General features: G+C 41.4%; 1 protein-coding gene across 1 annotated transcript in view; it reads right to left on the bottom strand.

Annotated features, from left to right (window-relative positions):
• nedd9 (neural precursor cell expressed, developmentally down-regulated 9) overlaps nucleotides 1–20008 on the bottom strand; it is a 110675-nt gene extending 90667 nt beyond the window's left edge. Inside the window, exon 1 of the mRNA XM_073023915.1 lies at nucleotides 19817–20008. Within this exon, the coding sequence (XP_072880016.1) occupies nucleotides 19817–19828 (12 nt within the window). The 5' untranslated portion in view covers nucleotides 19829–20008. The remainder of the gene's footprint in view (nucleotides 1–19816) is intronic.
• Between the last annotated feature and the right edge of the window lie 4339 nt (nucleotides 20009–24347).

The raw sequence follows: 24347 nt of genomic DNA, 5'->3' as shown, positions 1-24347 counted from the left end.
TTCTCTGCATGGCTGTTTACATTCAGGCCGAGTTGCACAATAATTAATGTGCAGCATGTTGGTTTTTACCATAGAGGGAAGCAACATATTTGAGGTGACAGATAATGAAATATCAAGTCATTCTAATAACGGGTGCTTTAGCTACATGTAGATAGGGATAACGATTATAATTATCTGCTCTCTCTTCTGTTACATTGCCCCATTTTATCCTTGCAACAGCTCTTTGCTGAAACAAATCAGCCTCCTCACATCTTACCTTTAGGGCCATACAGCACAGAAACAGACCTTTTGGCCCATTGACTCTGTACTGACCATCAAAACTATTCCCATTTAATTCTCCCAAGTTCTCAGCATCTCTTCTCCCCGCCCCAGATTCAATCATTCAGCTGTACAGGACGGCCAATCAGCCTACCAACCTGGAATGTGGGAGTAAACTGCAACATTAGACGTGATGGAGGCAGAAGGATGAAGGGTGGGGGGGACGGGGTGGCATTGCTAGTCAGGGAAAATGTTTCAGCAGTGCTCAGGCAGGACAGATTAGAGGGCTTGTCTACCAAGGCCATATGGGTGGAGCTGAGAAACAGGAAAGGTATGACCACATTAATGGGGTTGTATTATAGACCAACCAATAGTCAGTGAGAATTGGAGAAGCAAATCTGCAGAGAGATAGCAGACAACTGCAGGAAACATAAAGTTGTGATAGTGGGGGATTTTAATTTTCTACATATTGATTGGGACTCCCATACTGTTAAAGGTCTAGGCGGGTTAGAGTTTGTAAAATGTGTTCAGGAATGTTTTCTAAATCAATATATAGAGGTACCAACTACAGAGGATGCAGGACTGACGAAGGGTCTCAGCCCGAAATGTCGACAGTGCTTCTCCCTATAGATGCTGCCTGGCCTGCTGTGTTCCACCAGCATTTTGTGTGTGTTGTTTGAATTTCCAGCATCTGCAGATTTCCTCATGTTTGAAGAATAAGGAACCTTGGTTCTCTAGGGATATTGGAACTCTGATAAAGAAGAAGAGAGAGATGTATGACATGTGTAGGAAACAGGGAGCAAATAAGGTGCTTGAGGAGTATAAAAAGTGCAAAAAAATAAGAAATCAGAAGGGCTAAAAGAAGACATGAGGTTGCTTTAGCAGTCAAGTTGAAAGATAATCCAAGGAACTTCTACAGGTATATTAAGAACAAAAGCATAGTGAGGGATTAAATTGGTCCTCTTGAAGATCAGAGTGGTCAGCTATGTATGGAACCAAAAGAAATGGGGGAGATCTTAAATGGTTTTTTTGCATCTGTATTTACTAAGGAAACTGGCATGGAGTCAATGGAAATAAGGCAAACAAGTAGTGAGGTCATGGAACCTGTATAGGTTGAAGAGGAGGAGGTGCTTGCTATCTTGAGGCAAATCAGAGTAGATAAATCCCCAGGACCTGACAGGGTATTCCCTCGGACCTCGAAGGAGACTAGTGTTGAAATTGCAGGGGCCCTGGCAGATATACTTAAAATGTCAGTATCTACGGGTGAGGTGCCGGAGGATTGGAGGATAGCTCGTGTTGTTCCGTTTGTTTAAAAAAGGCTCTAAATGTAATCCAGGAAATTATAGGCCAGTAAGTTTGACATTGGTAGTAGGTAAATTATTGGAAGGAGTACTAACAGACAGGATCTACAAGTATTTGGATAGACAGGGACTTATTAACGTGAGTCAACAGGGCTTTGTGCGTGGTAGGTCATGTTTAACAGATCTATTAGAGTTTTTTTGAGGAGGTTACCAGGAAAATAGATGAAGGGAAGGCAGTGGATATTGTCTACATGGACTTCAGTAAGGCTTTTGACAAGGTCCCGCATGGGAGGTTAGTTAGGAAGATTCAGTCGCTAGGTATACACGGTGAGGTAGTAAATTGGATTAGACATTGGCTCAATGGGAGAAGCCAAAGAGAGGTAGTGGAGGATTGCTTCTCTGAGTGGAGGCCTGTGACTAGTGGTGTGCCACAGGGATCAGTGCTGGGTGCATTGTTATTTGTCATCTATATCAATGATCTGGATGATAATGTGGTAAATTGGATCAGCAAATTTGCTGATGATACAAAGACTGGAGGTGTAGTGGACAGTGAGGAAGGTTTTCAAAGCTTGCAGAGGCATTTGGACCAGCTAGAAGAATGGGCTGAAAAATGGCAGATGGAGTTTAATACAGACAAGTGTGAGGTATTGCACTTTGGAAGGACAAACCAAGGTAGAACATACAAGGTAAATGGTAGGGCACTGAGGAGTGCAGTAGAACAGAGGGATCTAGGAATACAGAAACAAAATTCCCTAAAAGTGGCGTCACAGGTAGATAGGGTAGTAAAGAGAGCTTTTAGTACATTGGCCTTTATAAATCAAAGTATTGAGTATAAGAGTTGGAATGTTATGGTGAGGTTGTATAAGGCATTGGTGAGGCTGAATTTGGAGTATTGTGTGCAGTTTTGGTCACCAAATTACAAAAAGGATATTAATAAGGTTGAAAGAGTGCAGAGAAGGTTTACAAGGATGTTGCCAGGATTTGGGAAACTGAGTTACAGAGAAAGGTTGAATAGGTTAGGACTTTATTCCCTGGAGCGTAGAAGAATGAGGGGAGATTTGATAGAGGTATATAAAATTATGATGGATATAGATAGGATAAATGCAAGCAGGCTTTTTCCACTGAGGCTAGGGGAGAATAAAACCAGAGGACATGGGTTAAGGGTGAAGGGGGAAAAAGCTTAAAGGGAACATTGAGGGGGGGCTTCTTCACACAGAGAGTGGTGGGAGTGTGGAATGAGCTGCCAGATGAAGTGGTAAATGCAGGCTCACTTAAACTTGAACAGGTGTATGAGAGGTGTATCGAGGGATATGGTCACTGAGACTAGGCAGAAAAATGGTTCGGCACAGCCAAGAGGGGCCAAAAGGACTGTTTCTGTGCTGTAATGTTCTATGGTTCTATCTGTAGGAAAACTGCATTCACAAATGTTCTACTGCAGAAAACTCCACACCAGTCACCCTGGAGCTCAGGACTGAAGCTGTGTTACTGTAGCTGTGAAATAACAGGTTTTGTAGTGGTGCCTCTTGGATATTTAACCTTTGGTCTATGGTTCGTAAAACTGAGACCATCCCAGACTTTACTACATTGTTGCAACTTGCACCACAGCTCATTCCCTATCACCCACCTGCTTCCTGACTTGGTTGAACAATGTATCTATCTCTGTACCTTTCTCCATCCTCAAACACACCTGAGATATTGCCACTCCCCCAAACTGGGGCGGAGGGGGTGGGAGGGAAAGAGCAAAAAGCAAGAGGTGTAGGGGGAGGGGAGATAAACATGCTAACATCCTTGTTTTGTTTGTTGCTACTGGTGCTGAGATACAGGAACCTAGGTTCATTGCTTAACATTTGGCTTTGAGTGTATTTTGCCAACTATACCCACACAATATCTGTGACCATTCAAATACTGGAATACCCCTTGGATCACTTCCCTTTCCAGAAATACCTCATTGTGTATGACTAATTTTCCAGTGGATTAAATTGCATCAATACGATTGGCATTTAGTACAATATTTACTTAGACATTTTCATCGTGGGCTGATTCAGTAATGTCTTTGAAATGACACGAAAGACAGCATTTTGACTAACTTCAGAAATGGAGTTGTGCACATCATTGTCTAGTGATTAAATTCAAACCAGGCAGTTCCCTGGGGGGGGGGGGGAGTACACTGTGAGCCCCCCACTCCCCACCCCAAGCTATGCAACAAGTAGCAGAAGTTTGTAGTTTTAAGTAAATGCAACTTAAGAGTTGCCTGTGGCAAATGAAGGCTTACTTTGTAGGAATGCCAACTCTGACGATGCTAGTAACTTTCACGTTTGCCTGTCAGGAGTAGATGGTTATCCAAAAGCTCTAATGTGGAATTAGTGGGAGTCTTGGACCACAAATTTCACTTGGAATTTTCAGGTTATTCCCACTAACGTGGAACATCAGAGGAGTCAGGAATCGACAGAACTTGACTGTGGGCTGCACAAAGGTCTATGCTGGGGCACTAATTTGCCTTTAAGTACAAAACATAGACAAACATTACAGCGCACACAACTGACGCAAAACCTTACTGCCCAAAAGTGAGCACTGCCAGGTGTGAGTTACTGAGATTCTGCACTCATAGAATAGCAACTGTTTCATTTATTTTAGAGGCCTCAGAGACTGCAGAGGAAGGAATCGGGAGCAACAAGTGAGATTCTGGAAAAACTCTGCAAGTCAGGCGGCACCTGAATCAGAATCAGGTTTATTATCACTCCCAGCAAAGTAGAGTTGGTGGCATACTTTCATGGTGATTACATCAAGATGTTGGCCCAGGATAGTTCCGCCAAAATGTTGATGCTCAGAATCCTGAAGCTGCTCACCCTTTCTACCACTGACCCCTCAATGAGGACTGGTGTGTGTTCACCTGTTTACCCCTTCCTGAAGTCTATTCGTTTTTTTGGTCTTGCTGATGTTGAGTGTGAGATGGTTGTTGTGATACCACTCAATCAGCCAATCTATCTCACTCCTGTCCACCTCCACATTGCTGTCTGAGATTTTACCAACAGCAGTGTCATCTAAATTGTCTATAGGTGATATCTAAGCTGTGCTTAGCCACAGTCAGGAGTGTAGACAGAGTAGAGCAGTGAGAAAGTTTAATCCGAAATGTCAACTGTTAATTTTCCTCCATAGATGCTGTTTGACCTGCTGAGTTCCTTCAGCAACTTGTTTGTTCCTTTGTATTATAGTTTATTTAAATATTGGCATCTAGTTAATGAGACCTTAATGGACCACGAAGACAAGAGCCAAATTTAAAATTGTACTCACTTGTGATCAGCACAAATGTTTTTATCATTGAGAGCTGAAGCCAAGATGGAAGTTCAAAGCAGGACTTAGGACTCCCACTCAGCCTCTACTGCACCCTGGCTGAAATCATTCAGTATTGTTCCATGCTTCTGTTCCTATCCCTCATTGAAATAAGGCCAACCACATGTCCGGCTCACCAGAGAAAGCTACCAGGGACACAACTCAGGCACCATCTCTACAGAGTTGTTCTCTCTTTCTCAGTGACCAAGGAGGGTTTCCTCCAGGATCCTCCGGTGTTCTCTCACATTCCAATAATGTGCTGGTTGGCTCATTAGTTACAGTAAATCACCATTCAACTGTAGGTTAGTGGCAAAAATAATCAAAGCGGAAATTAGCAGGCATGTGTGAGGGTTCACGGTTCAGGACAATAGGAAGAGGGGGAAATGGCACTAATGGCATTAGTCCATGGCAGAGACATGGACCAGCACACCACATCGAACTTTAATTAACAGATCATTAAAAGTTAGAAGTTCAGAAATCTGTATTACAAAAACACATTTTGGTGTGTTATACAGTTGTTTCAGTTGGTAATACTATGAGTGTTCCTTTGGTCTGCTGAGTATGCTGTACCATCTGACAAAATCATGTTTGGTCAAAGCACCTTTAGTTTTGACCATTCTCATATCCCTCAAATCCTTTGAAATTCAGAATCCAATGATATCCAGGGTAGAGAATTCCAAATGGTGATCTCCTTATTTTGAGGCTCTAGAATAGCAGAGTTCTCAGCTGGGAGAGCATACCTTTTCGACCCCAACATCTCAGCGAGACCACCGCTTATTCTTCCTGATTCTAGAGCAGAGACACGAGAGACTGCAGATGCGAGAATCTGCAGAAAAGCACAAAGAGCTGAAGGAGCTCAGTGAGTCAGGCAGTGTCTATGGAGAGAATGGACTGTTGATGTTTCAGGCAGAGAGCCTTCATCTGGACCACCCATACTCAAGCGAAACATTGATGAAGCACAGACTGTAGCCACTCAGAAAAGGGCACAGAGTTTAATAATCAAGCTGGAAACCTGGCACAAAGGTCAATGTAAGCTGGTGAGCAGCAATCCTCATCATATGCTGCTAAAATATTTGCCTCACTATTCTCTGCAAAACAAGTGGCTGTACTTTATTAGTGGTTTGAAGAGATTTGGCATGTCAATAAATACACTCAAAAACTTCTATAGTAGTAGCATGGAGAGCATTCTGACAGGCTGTTTCACTGTCTGGTGGGGGGGGGGGGCTACTGCACAGGACAGAAAGAAGCTGCAGAGGGTTGTAAATCTAGTCAGCTCCATCTTGGGTACTAGCCTACAAAGTACCCAGGACATCTTCAGGGAGCGGTGTCTCAGAAAGACAGCATCCATTATTAAGGACTTCCAGCACCCAGGGCATGCCCTTTTCTCACTGTTAACATCAGGTAGGAGGTACAGAAGCCTGAAGGTACACACTCGGTGAATCAGGAACAGCTTCTTCCCCTCTGCCATCCGACTCCTAAATGGAGTTTGAATTTTTGGGACTACCTCACTTTTTTTAATATACAGTATTTCTGTTTTTGTACATTTTTAAACAATCTATTCAATATATAATTGATTTACTTGTTTATTTATTGTTATGTTTAATTTTATTTATTATTATATATTTTTTTCTCTCTCTGCTAGATTATGTATTGCATTGAACTGCTGCTGCTAAGTTAACACATTTCATGTCACATGCCAGTGACAGTAAACCTGATTCTGAATTCTGATTCTGATTCTTGCCATTCAGGTTAGTTGGTCTGCCCTCAGTACGTATTCTATGTACTGTACGCTTTCAGTACGATTTCAGAAGGGAATCCAATCGTAAATTTTATCTAATATCATCATCACAAGTGCAGATGCTCCCAGGTTATGGCAGGGTTCTGATCCTGTGAACCATTCGTAACGAGGACAGTTTACTAATCCAACCTGTGGCCACGAACTGAGTTCCCATACAGCAGAAGATGCCTGCAGCCCTGCAGCAGTTGGCAAATCCATCCCATCCATCTCCCAAATGATTGTTTGCATATAGGGGCAGTACATACATTGAGCATTTGAAACCTGGGAAAATTTGTACCCTCACAACAATCCTTCGCTACTCTGGCTATCTGACTTTCTAATTCATCTCAAATTTCTTATTAATCAGTTCATGCTCCAAGAACAATTCTTTACCCTGGGGAATTGGATAGGACATACCGATACAAAAAGGAGAGATAGTCCTAATCAAATCTATTAGCATCAATAACTTGATGGGACATGGATTTATAATTCATAAGTGCACCTGTAAGCATAGAGTCCTTCTGGCCACTGTAGGGTACAATTATCTCTATAATGCACCCAGTTCTATCCACTGAAGCTAAAAACTCACCCAACTGTCCAAACCATTGTCTTTCTCCCTGTGTTGACAAAAGTTTGCCAGACCACATGCAAGAATTCATAAACAAGAGACTATCTGCAGATGCTGGAAATCTGAGCAACACACACAAAATGCTGGAGGAACTCAGTGGGCCAGGCCTGCTGAGTTCCTCCAGCATTTTGTGTGTGATGCAAGAATTCATGCTCATTTTTCATATAGTATGAAACTACATGAAGTTATTGTTCAAAATTTAACATTTTTGTTAAATGTCAAAGGGGCATTTTCAGAAGGGAGATAAAGGAAGAGGGACATGAGGGACTTGGGGAAAGAATTACAACCTACATCCCTGGAGGGACAGTCATTGTAGGCAGAGTAGAGGGTAGAGGAGGAGAAGGCTAAATTCTTAGAGGGATAATGAGGTTACAGAGGACAAAAAGTAAATATCTAGATGATGGAAACCTGAGAAACATTATAATGAAACTCCTCCTTCAAGATTTACAAAGGGCTTAAACTTCCTATGCATTATTTTTTATTTCGGCAATCAGCTGATTTAGACTAACCATTTATAAGTGGTTCCTCCCAAGGATGGGAGAGGCCTTTTAAACATTTATGCTCGTTGGAAATTGTGTGTTCAACTCAGGCACATCTGCAGCTGCTGCACCCACTTCCTGTGCTGTTACCAACCCTCAAGTTATATCAAAAGCTTTAGTTGAAAAAATAGTGCTTGTAACTGGAAACTGCAGAAACATATCTAGTTCCACAAGGCAGTTGAAGCTTTAATCCAAAAAGCCCTTTAGTGAATAAAATTAGACATAGGTCATTGCTGAATTCAGACATCTAATTATTTTTTAATTAGTAAAAATTCTTGATGCAGTATTTTATATTTATGTTTATACACAAGGATAGTTTTCCTGTTAAGTAATCTCCTCCCTATCAATACACCACTAGTTTCACAGACCAAACCTTGGTCAAATATAATTTCAAGCAACCTGTGAACAGGAGTCTGATGACCAAGACTAGAGGTGTACTAAGAGGGATGTAAAGAAATACTACGGTTTAGAACTTGACTGCATTGCTCTATTTTGGAAGCACTAAAGACCCAAGAGTTGAATGATCTGTGCAGGAGCATATTTATAACCACAGTTTTATTTTTCCCCGGCTGATAAAACACAAGAGCACACATTTAAAAAACTACTAGTCATGTGGCAAGCATCTTCCTGATCCTGCTCACTGCCTCGATGGACTCTATCCTCACTCATTGTGAATTAATAAACATACTGAAATAGTCATTTAGAATGAATTACTTTATGAAAAGTCAACAGCCTATGTTACTAAACAAGTACCCAGGCACTCCAATAAATACTGAACAGCAATCAAGATTTTCTGTAATGCAAGAAAAAACTACCTATAAATAATGTTTCAAAATGAAAGTAGACAGTGCAACGGCACACAAGGGAATGGCCATTCAAAGTTGAGGTTGTGCTGAAGTTTCTTTAAGAGATTCATAGTTGTACAGTATGTAAACAGCCACCTTAACAAACTTGACTATGTCCATTTATGCTAAATCCACTTATCTGCACATGGCCTACATTACTGTAAACCTTTCCTATCCAAATCTCTTTTAAACACTGTAATTGCACCCACCTACTTCTTCTGGCAGTTTGATCCATACATTCACCACCCTCTGAGTGGAAAAAAATGCCCCTCAGATCTCCTTTAATTTGTTCCCCTCTCACCTTTAACCTATGCCCTTGGGTTTTCCTCTCCCTGAAAAAAGACTGTGACTATCTACTCTATCTATAGCATGTTCCTATTAATTGTATAGTCTGCTGCAAGGCCAGCCCACAGCCTCCATTGCTCCAAGAAAAACAGTCCTAGCCTGTCCAATCTCTCCTTGCAGCTCAAGTCTTCCAGTCCTGGGAGCATCTTTTCTGCACCTTCTCTAGTTTAATCATATCCTTCCCATAGCTGACAAGATGACACTTTTCATAGTGACAAAAACTGCACACAATACTCAAAGGGCAGTTTAACCAGTGACTTCTGCAATTGCAACACGATGTCTCAAAGCATACCAATACGCCTTTTTCAACACCCTGTCTACTTATGTTGCCTATTTTTAGGGAATTATGCATTTTAAAGTCGAGCTGTCTGATAGCACACCCCATAACATAGAACAGTATGCAGAGGAACAGTCACTTTGGACACGTTGACAGTGCCAACCACATTTACACCTGCCCACAAATGGTCTATACCCCTTCATTCCCTGTTTGTTCACATGCCTGTTGAAATGCCTTCGAAACATGCTTTCAAAGGCACTTCCTTGTACCAGTTCCTCTGGCAGCGAGTTCCAGGCATCTACCATGCAGAATGGCCTTCCCATTCACTGTGTTCTCCACTTACAGCAGGGGTTCCCAACCTGGGATCCATGGACCCCTTGCTTAATGGTAATGATCCATGACATAAAAAAGGTTGGGAACCTCTGATGTTGTGGGTAATGAATTGCTGAAATTCTCTGCTCCTGAGGACGGGGAGGTCAGATAAATAAATATATTTATGTTAGAGGTAGATAAGTATTTAAAGGATTGAGGAACCAAGGATTACAGGAAACTGAAGCAGAAGAGGAGTTTACTTCAGCCATGATCATAATGAATGACTGGGCAGGTTTGAGGAGTGAATGGGCTACTCTTGCTCTTGTTTTGTTGTGTTATGCTTCTCCACCACAACCTCTCACCTCTGCACACACTGATAGGCAGATTCTTGGCTGAACTCAGCTCAAGTGAGCTGTGGTTAATTTGTTTTTGTGTGGTGTTAAATGCCACAAGGTTTTAATGACTAACAGTGGAAATATTCTTTTTTTCTTCAAATACAGATTGATAGATAATTTAAATCAATTTTGAAAGCCTGTGCAAAATGAAAGAGAGAATAATCAAACATAAAACAGAAATTTCAGTTAACATCAACATAAGCTCAGATGCAGTTCCCTATTATGTGATGTCGAGCGAACCCTTCCTGGAATATGCTGGCTAATGCTTACATATGTCTGAGATTATTACATTGTTGATTGGCTTATTATTGTCACATCTACCAAGACACAGTTGAAAAACTTTGTTTTCTATGTTACTTATTTATTGAGATACAGCACGGATTAGGCCCTTCTGACCCTCCAGCAATCCCCCAATTTATTCCTAGCCTAATCATAGAACAATTTATAATGACCAATCAAACTCCAAACCTTTCTTTGTCCAACTCCAAAACTGTCTTTGGACAGTGGGAGGAAACCAGAGCATCTGCAAGAAACCCACACCTGTACTGTAAAGTTCTGCTAACCACTATGCTACTGTGCTGCCTTATACATAAGTAAATTCCAAACATAAGCAGTACAAAGGGAAGACAAATAAAATGTACACCTTTTGACCATGTGTGTTACAGGCATTACTCTGCCCCTTCTTCACTCCTTGGGATCAAGGGGTTCCCATTCTGAATCCATGGTTGTGAAGTTACTGATGTAGCTGGTGGGAAAATACAGACTCTGCCAAAGTAGTAATTGATTGGGCAAGTGGTTGATTAGTTTGGCAGGATGTGGGCTCCTTCTACCATTTTAGCAGTGTTTCAGTGTGCTCCAAATGCATTGGGCTTGAGATTCTCAATGCCATCCCAAATGCTTCTTCTCTAATTTGAGCAGCTGTGGGCTGGGATTTCCTGGGGTACTGGGGTTGTCACATTTTCTTCCCCCCACCCTCCCAGGAATGCTTTGAGAACATCCTCAGATCTTTCCCTCTGCTGATGTGATGAATACGTCCTGTGGCACAGTTTGGAATGCAGGTGTTTGGTGATGAGTTTGTCAATGATCTACCAAAAGTAGTTGACTGATTGTAAGTAGGACCTGATTTCCGGGAATTATAGAGTCATACAGTATGGATACATACAGTCCCATTTGACTGCTTTTGGCCTATATTCCTCTAAAGTCTTCCTATCCTTGTACCTATCCAAGTATCTTTTAAATGCACGGGGACTGGGAGAGAAGACCAACAATGGTTCACTTATTCTTCCACATGGAAAGCAGCATTGACGCCCATGTCAGACGACACACCACATATGAAGAATCTTCAAACACTTTTCCTCAGTAGGCCATGAACTGTGATGGTGAAGTTCATCATCGGTGTGTATTTTCAATGAGGGACATCACTTCAGATACATAAGGAGTTCACTTTCTCCATGACATCCCTGTGAACTTTTATTGTTGGATGACAGCATTATAGAGTGGGGGCAGTTTGGGAGAGGATCCTTGCCTTGCAGAAGCAGAGTGCAAGGTGCACCATTCCGTATGCTTCAGTGAGTGAGGTTAAGAGCTGGGCCCAAAGCAAGTTGCTGGGCAGTGGTCTAGGCTAATATGATGAACTGATAAGTGAGGCTTTGGGCCTACTCCAGACATTTGGATCTGAGGACTTAACTTTGGTTAGGAATGCTGTTGTTCACTTCAATTGTTTGCATGGCTTGCATTTTTTTCCCTTTCTTTTGCGCATCTAGTGTTGGTCTTTTACTTTTATTTTTATTCTTTTTTTAAATTGGGTTCTTTCAGGTTTCTTGCTTTGTGGCTACCTGTGAGCAAGCAAATCTCAAGGTTGCACAGTTTATACAATCATTGATAATAAATATACTTGAACCTTGAAACACAAGCAATGCCTGAAGCAGAACAACTATGGCTGGGGTGACCTTGATTCAATAGTGCAGGAACTGTTTATCTGCTCTAATTCCCTTCATACAAGATCTTCAAGGATACTGAACAGAGGGCAAGCAGCCGCTGACTATGGTACAGCCATAGAGTGCAATCTCATTTCTTCATTTTAATTTTCTTCAATGGAATCAGGTCACACCTCAATTACCTTATTTTATCTCAGAGGCTGGCAAAAAGAAGTCAAATGGCAAAAGGCATCAGACAAGCAATTGCTTTTCTATAGTTACCACTTTTCACCTGAAAAGTAAATAATATTAGTTGTAGAAATAAGTCAATTGCTGGTGCATGACTGCATTGTTTTAGTTTGCTTGTATTTGCTGACATTGCTACTAGGGAGTCTGGCATACTCCCTCCTTGATTTATAGGAGGCTGGCACAATTGAATTAAAATTTGTGTTACTTTAAGAGGGATTCATATAAAAGCAAGATCAAAAATGTAATCTCCGAGGCAAATGTAATTATAGTTGCTTGTAATTACTGCAGTATCCTGACCCACTTATGTCACTCGCACACACCTCAGATGGAGGTACAACACCCTGAACTAACACAATAACTCGAACATATCACTAACACCAACCAATACTTTCAATCTCAAACCATGCTTAGTTACAGTATTTGGATGAAGACTACTTTTCAAAAATTGCTCACTCTTGCAAATAAATTTATTCCAAAATTAAATGGAGCTTATTAACAAGGCATGTATTTGGGGAGAACAGAGAGTAAGTAAGGAAACAATAAATGACTAGGTATATGGACAGGAAAGGAATGGAGAGTTATGGGCTGAGTGCAGGCCAGTGGGACTAGGTGAGAGTAAGTGCTTGGCACGGACTAGGAGGGCTGAGATGGCCTGTTTCCGTGCTGTAATTGTTATATGGTTATATTTTCACTTCAAACAAAGGCATCTTCATTCAATTGTATAAAACTTACAAAAAAGTGCAAAAGATGAATGATGAGATAGCATTCATAGACTGTTCAGAAATCTGATGGTGGAGAGGAAGAAGAAATTCTTAAGATGTGGAGTATAGGTCTTCAGGCTCCTGTAACACCTTCCTGATGGTAGTAATGCAAACTGGAAACAAGTGTGAAGGAGATGGGGAAAGAAAAATTTATGAAGACGTTTTACAAAAATTAAAGAAATTAAAGATTATTTCTGCATTCCAGGATGATCCAGGGACAGTGAGCATCTTTGGCAGGTAACATTAATTAGAGGTTTAAGTGGCCTAGCTTGGTGACTGCTTAGCACATCTACTCAGGCCCTTATTATTTTGTGTGAAGGAATGCAGATGAAGATTGGATCAGGAAGCAACCAAGGTGAGCAGTGGTAAAGATAGAGCTGAGTGCTTTAATCACATTAATCGCTTTAGAAATATTACAGAATATGGAAGGTTGCAAGGCAAAGGTTAAACACAAGCTCATGGAAATGCAAAAATTAAGCATATTATAACAGTTGCACATCAATATTTTCTGCTCTATTGCTTTTTATAAATTGCATTTGACAATACAGAGGCTCCTGTAATAAAATTCAGGATCTGTTATGGACTTGGACAAAACAGTGATCACACTTTTTAGAGCCAGTCACATCTAATGTTAGTAAGGCCAAAAGTACTCCTCGGCCAACAGCGTTGGTTACTGTTCATGCACAGTTGGGCATTGGTTTGTAGCCTGCTAGAATGCTGACACATGGGGCCACTGAGAAGAACATGAAAAGCTTCTCCATAGTGGGAGTCCAGGAGCTTATTGATGAAAGCTGGAAGCAGAGGCAGGTGCTTCGTCAAGGGAAAGCAAAGCTGGTATCACTCAACGAGCACTCGCCCTGTGAGCAGCTCCCTACGCCTTCTCAGTCTTGTTTGTATTGATTTAATATTGTGGCTAGAGCTCTGCGTGGACAGCACGGATTGAAGGGAAGTGGAAGAGATGAAACGGTGAGTGGAATTGATGCAGATTTATGGATGTCTCACATTACTGATACCAACAGATCATCACATTCTGATTTGGGATGATCTGCCAATGTAGCAAAGCATCATAAAACCGAACCAGGACAACCTAACAAAGACTGAACATGCAAGCACAGACAAGTGGCCCAGACTGCAAAAGAAATATTAACAACATTTTCAAGGAAAGAAATGTTCAGAACATTTTCAAGGCTCAGTTATCAAATACAGAGATAAAGGCCTTGGAACAGCTGACCTTTGACTGTTTGGTATGGAAAATGTGCAAAAACTTGCAAATTTGTCATTTGTGCTTTGATGAGGATATGAGCTACATTATCAAAAGCTGAGCCTTAGAATATGTTTGACCAACTCAGAAATAGATACAAATGAAAACTGCCAAGATTCAAGATGTCATTTCTGGTACTCAAGTGCAAAGGAGAACAAAATAATTGTTACTTAGGATCTGATGTAGAACAAACAAGACACAATAAAATAAAAACATATAATAATGATAATAAAACATACACAATAAATAGAAACACATAAGATGGCTTTTATACATAACTTGACTGTATATCCATAAAGTGAAGATAGACACAGCAGAGTCTGCGCATAAGGTGACTGACAGGAAATGATAAAGTAGTGGCAGGTGGGGTTGTGGAAGGGTGGGTTAGTAGCTGGAGGTGTGGTGTTGATCAGCCTTTCTGCTTGGGGAAAGGTCCTGCCATGGAGGCTATGTAGTCCCCTCCCTGATGGGAGTGGGACAAACAGTCCATGAGCAGGGTGGGTGGGATCTTTCATGATGTTGCTGGCCCTTTTCTGGCACCTTTCTGCATATACTGTGTGGTCTTGATGGTAGGTAGGCTGGTGCGGGTGATGCATTGGGCAGTTTTAACTACCCGTTGTAGAGCCTTCCTGTCTGGGGCAGCAGTTTCTGTACCCTGCAGAGATGCAGGTTATTAGGATGCTCTCTACTGTGCATCTGTAGAATGATGTGAGTATGGATGTGCATAGTCCTGCCCCCCTTCAAAAAATAGACATTGGTGAGTTTTCCAGACTGTCCAGGATGTGTTCTGAGACCATGAAAAGTTGTGCACCCTTAGCAGTTTGAAACTGCCTGCTGTTTCCACTGCCAACATAAAGGGGTGTGTGAGTTCTCTTGAAAGAGGAGATTTACCTGGCACCAGGCCTCAAGTTTTCCACCTCCTCTCTGTAAGCTGTCTAATCATTGTTGGTGATCAGTCAAACCACAATTGTGTCATCGGCAAATTTGACAACGTGTCAGGGATCTGTTCTGGGACCCTTACTCTTCTTGATTTTTATAAATAACCTGGATGAGGAAGTGCAGGGATGGGTTAGTAAGTTTGCTGATGACACAAAGGTTGGAAGTGTTGTGGATCGTGTGGAGGGCTGTCAGAGCGGGACATTGGTAGGATGCAAAACTAGGCTGAGAAGTGGCAGATGGAGTTCAGCCCAGATAAGTGTGAGGTGGTTCATCTGGTAGGTCAAATATGATGGGAGAATATAGTATTAATGGTAAGACTCTTGGGAGTGTGGAGGATCAGAGGGATCTTGGGGACCGAGTCCATAGGACGCTCAAAGCGGCTGCACAGGTTGACTCTGTGGTTAAGAAGGCGTATGGTGTATTGGCCTTCATCAATTGTGGACTTGAATTTAAGAGCCGAGAGGTAATTTTGCCGCTATATAGAACCCTGGTCAGACTCCACATGGAGTACTGTGCTCAGTTCTGGTCATCTCACTACAGGAAGGATGTGGAAGCCATAGAAAGGGTGCAGAGGAGATTTACAAGGATGTTGCCTGGATTGGGGAGCATGCCTTATGAGAAGTTGAGTGAACTCGGCCTTTTCTCCTTGGAGCAAAGGACAGTGAGAGGTCACCCGATAGAGGTATATAAGATGATGAGAGGTATGGATCATGTGGATAGTCAAAGGCTTTTTCCCCCAGGGCTGAAATGGTTGCCACAAAAGGACACAGGTTTAAGGTGCTGGGGAGTAGGTACAGAGGAGATGTCAGGGGTAAGTTTTTTACTCAAAGAGTGGTGAGTGTGTGGAATGGGCTGCCAGCAATGGTGGTGGTGGTGAATACGATAGGGTCTTTTAAGAGACTTTTGGATAGGTCCACGGAGCTTAGAAAAATAGAGGGCTATGGGTAAGCCTAGTAATTTCTAAGGTAGGGACATGTTTGGCACAAATTTGTGGGCTGAAGGGCCTATATTGTGCTGTAGGTTTTCTATGTTTCTATGATTAATCTGATATTTGGCCATGCAGTCATGTGTGAGCAGAGTGTATAGCAATGGGCTCAGCACACGGCCCTGGCGGGCACTTGTGTTGGGGATGATGGGGAAGGAGAAGCAGTTGTACATCCTGATTATCTGAGATTCATTGGTTAGGAAGTCTAACGCCCAGTTGCACAGTGGTGTATTTAGACCGAGGGGTAGGAGTTTGTTCACCAGGGTCTACTGTAAAATAGTGTTCAATATATATAGCACTAGGACTAGCAGTGTTTGGTTTAGCACAGGTTGTAACTTGTCCTTGAGGCCAAGGAGGTCTGACAAAACTAATAATTAATGCAAAACTCCACTTCATGGTCATTCAGACTGTTGGAAGTTGTTTATGACTTGCTACTGCATGCACAGAGTTTGGGGTTAAATCTTGGCATCTAGAAGACCACCTCCTTGGGATGAACACCATAATGGAAGCATCCTCTCCACAGCAACTCAAATAGGGCAAATAGGATTAGTGCTGAGGGGCAATAAGATCCACATGGATTAGTCTAACTCTATTACAACATCTCTATGTCCCACCTCTCAGGAGGGTTTTGAAATAGAGTTAAAGAGGAAGAAGCATTTGGGACACACAGAAAAGCAGAGAATTTAGGGGGTGGTTGCTAAGCCATGGCCAAAGACAGATGAACGTTGCTTAGAATTTGGGTGGTGGGACAGTTGCAGTGGCAAAAATGCCAAGCTTATATTAGTGGGGTGCAGCACAACCCAGGCACAGAGTCAGTATCACGTGGAAGTGGCTGTTAGGGGGCAATGCAGCAAGGTGCAGTGTGATCACAGAGCACTAAGGCATAGCTGAGTTTGCTCAGGTATAGGTAGGTGTGATCTTACATGGGATAGGACAAAGTCATAGAGTCATATGGCATGAAAGTAAATCCTTCAGCCCAAATGGCTCATCCATGCCGACCAAGTTGTCTACCTGAGCTAGTCCCACAGCTGCATTTGGTCACTATCCCTATAACTTTTCCAATCCATGTCCTTCAGACATTGAAATTGTCCATCCCTCTACTGCTTCCTATAGCAATTCTTTCTATATACCCACCTCTCTGTCTGTGAAAAGGTTTCCCCTGAGGCCCCCATTAAATCTTTCCCCTCTCATATTATGCCCTCCAGATTTAGAGTCCCCTACCCTGGAAAAAAATATCCTGACCATTCACTTCATCAATACTCCTCATGATTTTATAAGCCTCTATCGGGTCAACTCTCAGCTTCCTGTGCAGGGGTGTAAAAGGTCCCAGCCTCTCTCCCGATAGCTCAGGTGTTTAGGTAAGAATACAACAAGCATCTGAAGTTTATGAAGGGCAGTCAGAACATCCCCTTTGAAAATGATTGCAGAAGGGACAAGGAAAACCCAAGATGTTTAAAAAATAGAGAAGTGAAACAATGGGGAATAAATTTCCATCCAAATGGAAATTGAGATCATCCACTAACTGTGCTGCACAAACTTTTCTGCAATTCTACAACTAACTTGGTTCAGTCTGGATGAGCTCACATGCAAGAGACAGACTCACTTTAAGTAAGAAGCATTCCATCTACTCCAAACCTTTCAGGAATGAAAGAGCGTATGTCACTTTTAATTTCAGACTGGAATGCTATTTTAAAAAACCTCTCAAAAATCAATAAAATTGTTGTTTATTAAACATGACCATCTTCTAGTTCTAATAAATATAACTTGGATAAAACTGCGATTGTTTGCTGGTGCTTTTCTATGCATAATTTAACGACAGAAAAAAATTCTCTGCCCACATGCCAACTGAAAAAATAGAGTAATATAAATTAAGTGTGATAGCCTCCGTAACTGGCCAGTGCCCAAATGAGGAGTTAAATGGCTGTCATTATACTGTGAACAAATTCCTAATGCAAGACACACAGGCAGAATGTTTTTACTTTTTGCCACGTGTGTGGTTTCAGGCAAAGCCAAAGATGAGTGGGATAAAGTGCTGAATTAACAAGATTTTTACAGCATAGGCACACATCCATTGGCAGGAACTCAGCTGAATGGATCTATCTCAACTCACTGATCCTTGCTCATATCTCTGCATCCTTACTGCAATCACTTCCCTCTCCAGCCTGATTCCAACTCATGCTCAGATACAGCTTCTCAAACTTCAACAGTACTTAGTAACTTATTTAAAGAGACAATGAATATTTGGTTTTACCCCCATTGAAAGACATAAGGCACTGTAAGCTAGTGTAAGGACTTTGGCATGAGAATATTATGACAAGCATCAATGCAGACTGACATCAGTTTAGCACAGAACCCAAACTTGTGTGGGCAGTATGGCTCAGAACTGCAACTTCTGGGAAGCCTTTAAACTTTTTAAATCTGCTCTTGACCTTGAGTAAGTAATGTCTGGTCCGCCCTCCAGCCAAAATACAGAGTAGGGTGAAGGAGGAGGAGTGTGGAATGAGGTGGAATAAGCACCATATAGATCATTACTCAGCATATGGTAAAACAGCAATCAATTGCCACCAACTCTTTCCACTCCCTACCTCAGTTCTACACTTCCGTAAATTATTTACATTTTAAATGGATGTTGCTCAGAGAAAATGTGCTAATGTACCATCCCTATGGAATTCACATCCATTCTCTACATATTTTATTTTAAATTTAGGCACAAATTAACTTAACACTTCGAACCCATTTCAAAGGTCTATGGCTCCACTGCATCCTATTGGTTGAGAGAGCTGTTATAGAATGGGATTTGACAGCAATGAAAATTATTTTTGAGGGGGACATTTTATTTTAGATAGAATTGCAAGGGGTAGGTTAATTCCCAAAATATAGTTAACTACACAAGTAGATGACTTCTGAGGGCATTAAGAACTGCCCTGTGTTCGGGATATTGACGGGGCAGCCACTGCACGTATCATCTGAATATCCAAACATAAGCACCAGTGGATTTGAAATGATGGTTAAAGTGACCAGGGAAACTCAGATGGCGAAGTATATGTGACGGGCCACCAGCGAAGAAGAAGCGGTGATAGAGTTTAGCACAGAAAAGGTCCAAAGAGATGGTCTTTAGAAATGCAGAGGAGGGGTGGAGGTTGGTTCCCCGAATCCGAGGTTCCGTAAGAACCAGACTGTTCTGGGGCACCTCAACGGCGAGGTGAAATCGAAGTTACGGCGTGGGTCCCGCTCAGTCTGCGGGGAAAGGCAAGAACAAAAAAAGTAATGATTTAGCCAACTGGAGAAGAAATACGCCGAAGTGCATCCACTAAATCTAAACCCTCACAACTCTCTATCCTAAATAGAACACGCATGGTTTAGTTGGTCTAAGTTTCTACACAAGACTTCCCTTAAATACATATGCAATGGAGGAAGTTACACAAAGTCGACATTACGCATCCCTGTGCATTGGGTCTGAAATAAAATTCAACGACGGGCTCCGACGGACCCTTCGCACGATTAGGCAACGGCAGACGCATCTCAAAGTGTGTAAAGTTAGCATTTAAGCAGTCTGAACGGAGCCTTCTGGAGTAACTCGGAGAACTGTCATCAAGCGCCTGCAGTTGGAACTTTCAATCAGCCAGTTCCTTGCAAGCACTGCAGCTATCGATAAAAACAGCAAGTCTGCAAAGAAAGTACAACAAAATCCATCTTACCTTTCTCTTCATTTTGGGATCTTCCCAGATGTCAAACCAGCACTTGGATTGCAGGGCACATTCGGCTTCGTGGTCACAACCGGGTCATTGGTAAATCAGAGGGCAGTCTATTCAATGCACAACTAAACTGCCGTGGACGTGGTTTCTACACCGCTCGCCTCTCACCCCGTCTCATCGCCTGTTACATTGACACAAAGCTCAACCCATTTACACACTGCCTTTTCATTGGCTCATGGGTAAACCTCATTGCACAGGCAAAAAGGTGGTGCTTCAAACTGAAAAAAGATCTTTTTAACAAGAACATTGTGAAAGAAACATCCTGTTTCAAGCTTGGAGTGAAGGAATTCTTTGTCAGATTAGACAGACATCAATAATAATATAAAATACAGGATCACAAAAGCAAGTCCTGGAAATCCTATTCCTGTGACCTAGCAACCATCAAAACCCTCCTCTAAAATGGATTCATTTCAAAGCCCTTTACCTCATGCCCCCCACATGAAATAGGCTAAGAAACAAAACCTTTTCTGTTTACAGTCCCCTCTATTGACATCTCCCGCTGACATCTTCTTCTTTCATTCAGTTTTTCTTTTGTTCGGTGTGAATTCAAAGCAATATGACAGTCAGATTCCAGGCACCAGGGGGATAAGCGGCACAGTTTTCTGACAAGACAGGGCTTTTGCAGACATCAACTCAAACTGTCCCTTACATACACACACACACCAGGTTCTACAAACCGACATCATCATAATTTATAGTTGCATTATAGTTTTCTAAGATAGCAAACACATGCTCAGACCGTCACACTTCAGCTCAGATTGATTATAGATTCAGAAAGCACGGAAACCAGTCCTTTGCCCAACTGGTCTGTGCTGGCCACAATCCCCTCTAAGTCAATCCCATTTGATCGTGGCAGGCCCATGTCCCTCTAAACTTTTATTGTCAATGTACCTGTCCAAGTACATTTTAAATGTTGTTAATGTACTTGACTAAGCCACTTCCTCTGGCAGCTCATTCTACATACTGACCACACTCAGGGTGAAAAAGTTGCCCCTCAACTTCCTTTAAAATCTCTTCTCTCACCTTTAGCCTATGCCCTTTAATTCTTGAATCCTCAGCCCTGGAAAAAAAACACTGTGCATTCACCGTATCAATGTTCCTCATAATTTTATGCACCTTAATTATTCTTGGCCTCTTCATTACTATGCCCTCTATCATCCAGAAGATACTCACACCCTAAGTTATGAGTGCTTAAAACAGTGCTTCTCTAGCTATTCTCTGAAATGACAAATTTGAATTACAGTGTCTCTCTTTCGAGCAAGGTCAGGGCAATTAGGTAGTAACTGGCTTCACTTAATTTCTGTCTGCATGGGGAAGAGGGTCACTGTATTAAGATCAGGAGTATAAACCCCTCTCCGTATTGCATGTGCTGACCTACTGAGCTGAGTTCATTGTGGACTACAGGGTCCTCACTAGAGATACTGCTCACTGAGTAAGGCATCTTCTAGAGGTGATACAGAGGCACAGCTGGAAAACTGCTATCTCACAGCTCCAGTGACCCAGGTTCAGTGATGTCCGAGCAAAACTTGTGTATTTTCTCTGTGACCACCTGTGCTTCTTCCCACAACCCAAAGGGTAGGTTAATTACTATTTGTATATTGTCCCCTGCTCACAGTATTTAGGAGGGTGGTCAAATCTGGGGCGAATTGATGGGAATGTGGGGAGAATGAATTGGAAATAGTGTAGGATTAGTGTAACACACGCAAAATGCTGGAGCAGCTCATCAGGCCAGGCAGTAACTATAGGAAAGAGTAAACAGTCAACGTATCAGGCCAAGACCCTTCATTGGGTTCTTAGCCTGAAAGTCCTGAAGAAGGGTCTTGGCCTGAAACATCAACAGTTTACTCTTTTCCATAGACAGTGTTTGGCTTGCTGAGTTCCTCCATCATTTTGTGTGTGTTGTTTTGGATTTCCAGCATCTGTCGATTTTCTCATGTTTAGGATTAGTGGAAGTGGGTGCTGGAGATTTTCTTTCAGATAAAGTTCATGCAACTGTCTTGTATGACTCTCTGACCCTCAGTCATGTGAAGTGTATAAGATCCCATTTTACCCACTTACAGGGAGAGAGTCGTAATTTCTTGACCATCTCAAAATGGGAAGGTAAGAAAATTCCAACTATATATATCCTATTTTCCTTGAATCAGACTGAGCATTTTCTTCAGGCGTAGAAGGGGTTTAAGACCCTTATCTACAGTGTGAGATTTCCAGTGCCCAATGCTCATGCTTTTTCTATGAAGCAAAGTTCAATAACAATTTGTCACAAATATCAAAAAGCATATTACTGTGTGACAATACTGTGCAACAAAGATGGCAGAGTTAGCAACAAGAGTTGTTCATTTATTACTATGTTATTCATTCTATTGTGCTATAATTATCTGAATGGACCAGTCCAAAAGAGGTGCTTATGTATGTGGGGTGGAGGAAACCCCTATTGGAAAATAGCACTGTAATGCACAAACATTAGCTCTACTAATGGTACAAAGTACATTTATTATCAAAGCATGTATATATTATACAATTTTGAGATTTGTCTCCTTACAGGCAGCCACAAAACAAAGGAACTCCAAAAAAATGCATTAAACGAAAGACCGTCAAATACCTAATATGCAGAGAGAGAAAAACTGTGCAGACACTAGAACGGTAAAAGTAAGCAAATAGCATTCAGAACCGAAGTTTTACTAAAGACACAAAGCCAGATGAATGGATGAATATCTGTACATTTATTATCTGATCAAGACATTCCAACATATTTAGAGCCTGCACCATTAAACTGGTGATTATGAGTAATTACATCAACAACATTTAAACAGCATTTCAACAAGGGAACAGGAGCAGACAGTTCATTCACGTGAATCTCTTCAGTCATTTTTTTAAGTCATGGCTAATGGCTGTGGATGGATACCCTTAACTTATTATCAAATTTGATCTTAAAAATATCTGTTACTCTAACATCCACAGCCTTTTAAGGAGTGAATTCCAGTCTTATACTAATCTTTGTGTGAAGAAGTGCCTCTGATTTTTCTCCTAAGTGATCTAAGTGTTTTGCTCTCTTATTCTTAGTCCCTGCTTCTGAAAAAAATGGTTCCTCTGTACCCACGCAATCAAATGCTTTAATCATTTTAAATGCCTGAATTAGATCACCCCTCAGGTGAGGGGATGGAACACAAATATATTCACTATCATTATAACTTAACACATTAAACTCATTTCTCCCACATTTGGAATTTCGAGCCATGCTTGGAGGAGCATGTGAAATATTGTTGCCTTTTTTGTCTGGCCCACACTGCTATCAAGATTAACTCTAGTGGGATGAATGATTGCTCGTTATACGTAGAAACCAAGAAAATAGGAGTAACCATTGTCCGATTGAGCCCACTCTGCCATTTAATACAATAGCATTTCTCTAACTCAACGCTCAAATTCCCATTCTCTCCCCATGCACCTTGATGCATTTGATCTGGAAATCTATGTACCTCCTCCTTAAATGTATTGGGTGATGCTCTCTACAGTTTCCTGTAGTGGATAATGCCATGGGTACAACATTCTGAAGAAATTTGTCTTCATCTCATTCCTAAACACCTTATCTCCTAACTGGGGAGTAATTCATGATTTAAAGTCATAGAGTCATAAAGAAGTACAGCACAGATACAAGCCCTTTGGCTCATCTAGACCATGCCGAAACCATTTAACCTGTCTACTCCATCGACTTGCACTGGGCCCACAGCACTCCCATATCCCTACTTTCCATGTTCCTATCCAAACATCTCTTAAATGTTGAAATTGAGCTCACATCCACCACTTGTGCTGGCAGCTCGTTCCACACTCTCACTCTCTGAGTGAAGAAGTTTCCCCTCATGTTAAACTTCTCACTTTTCAACCTTAACCTATGACCTGGTTGTAGTCCCACCCAATATTTCTGTTCTGAAATATTAATGGATTAAAACATTAATGAGCTAAAATGGCTTATGACAAAGAAGGCAATATTCATTCACTTGTGAATGTTTGTGAGATTAAATTAAACTTAAACCTTTTCTTATGGTTAATCTAGTAACAATTGGTATGTTCTAATATCTTATCTATTGTATGTCCACCTATAAAAATCTATCTGGAAATCTTTGCCCTTCTCAAACTATGCAAATTTATTGAAAAAAGAGGTCCGAATGTGGGAAACTGAAAGGGTTAATAATAGAATTAGATTAAAAGAAGCAGCTTATAGATTTTTTTCACAAAATAACCCAATATCAATACCCTGAGGATGGGAGAGTTTTAAAAGTGGATTGAACTGCAAAAAAAGAAACTGAAGAATTCAAGAGTCAACCAGTAAGAAATATTTAAACTATTTTTAAGTGCTTCCATGCCTGTACAAAAAGGAAGAAAGTAGCTAACTGAAATGTGGATCCTCTAGGTACATAGGTGAGGCCATATGAGAGAACTATTAAACATATTTTCACTATAACAAACAAAGTGCACTAAG

Source organism: Hemitrygon akajei, chromosome 20, assembly GCF_048418815.1.
Source record: "Hemitrygon akajei chromosome 20, sHemAka1.3, whole genome shotgun sequence".
NCBI classification, from domain to species: domain Eukaryota; kingdom Metazoa; phylum Chordata; class Chondrichthyes; order Myliobatiformes; family Dasyatidae; genus Hemitrygon; species Hemitrygon akajei.
The sequence above is the reverse complement of the archived record's forward strand: the minus strand, read 5'-3'. Positions and strand labels throughout refer to the sequence as shown.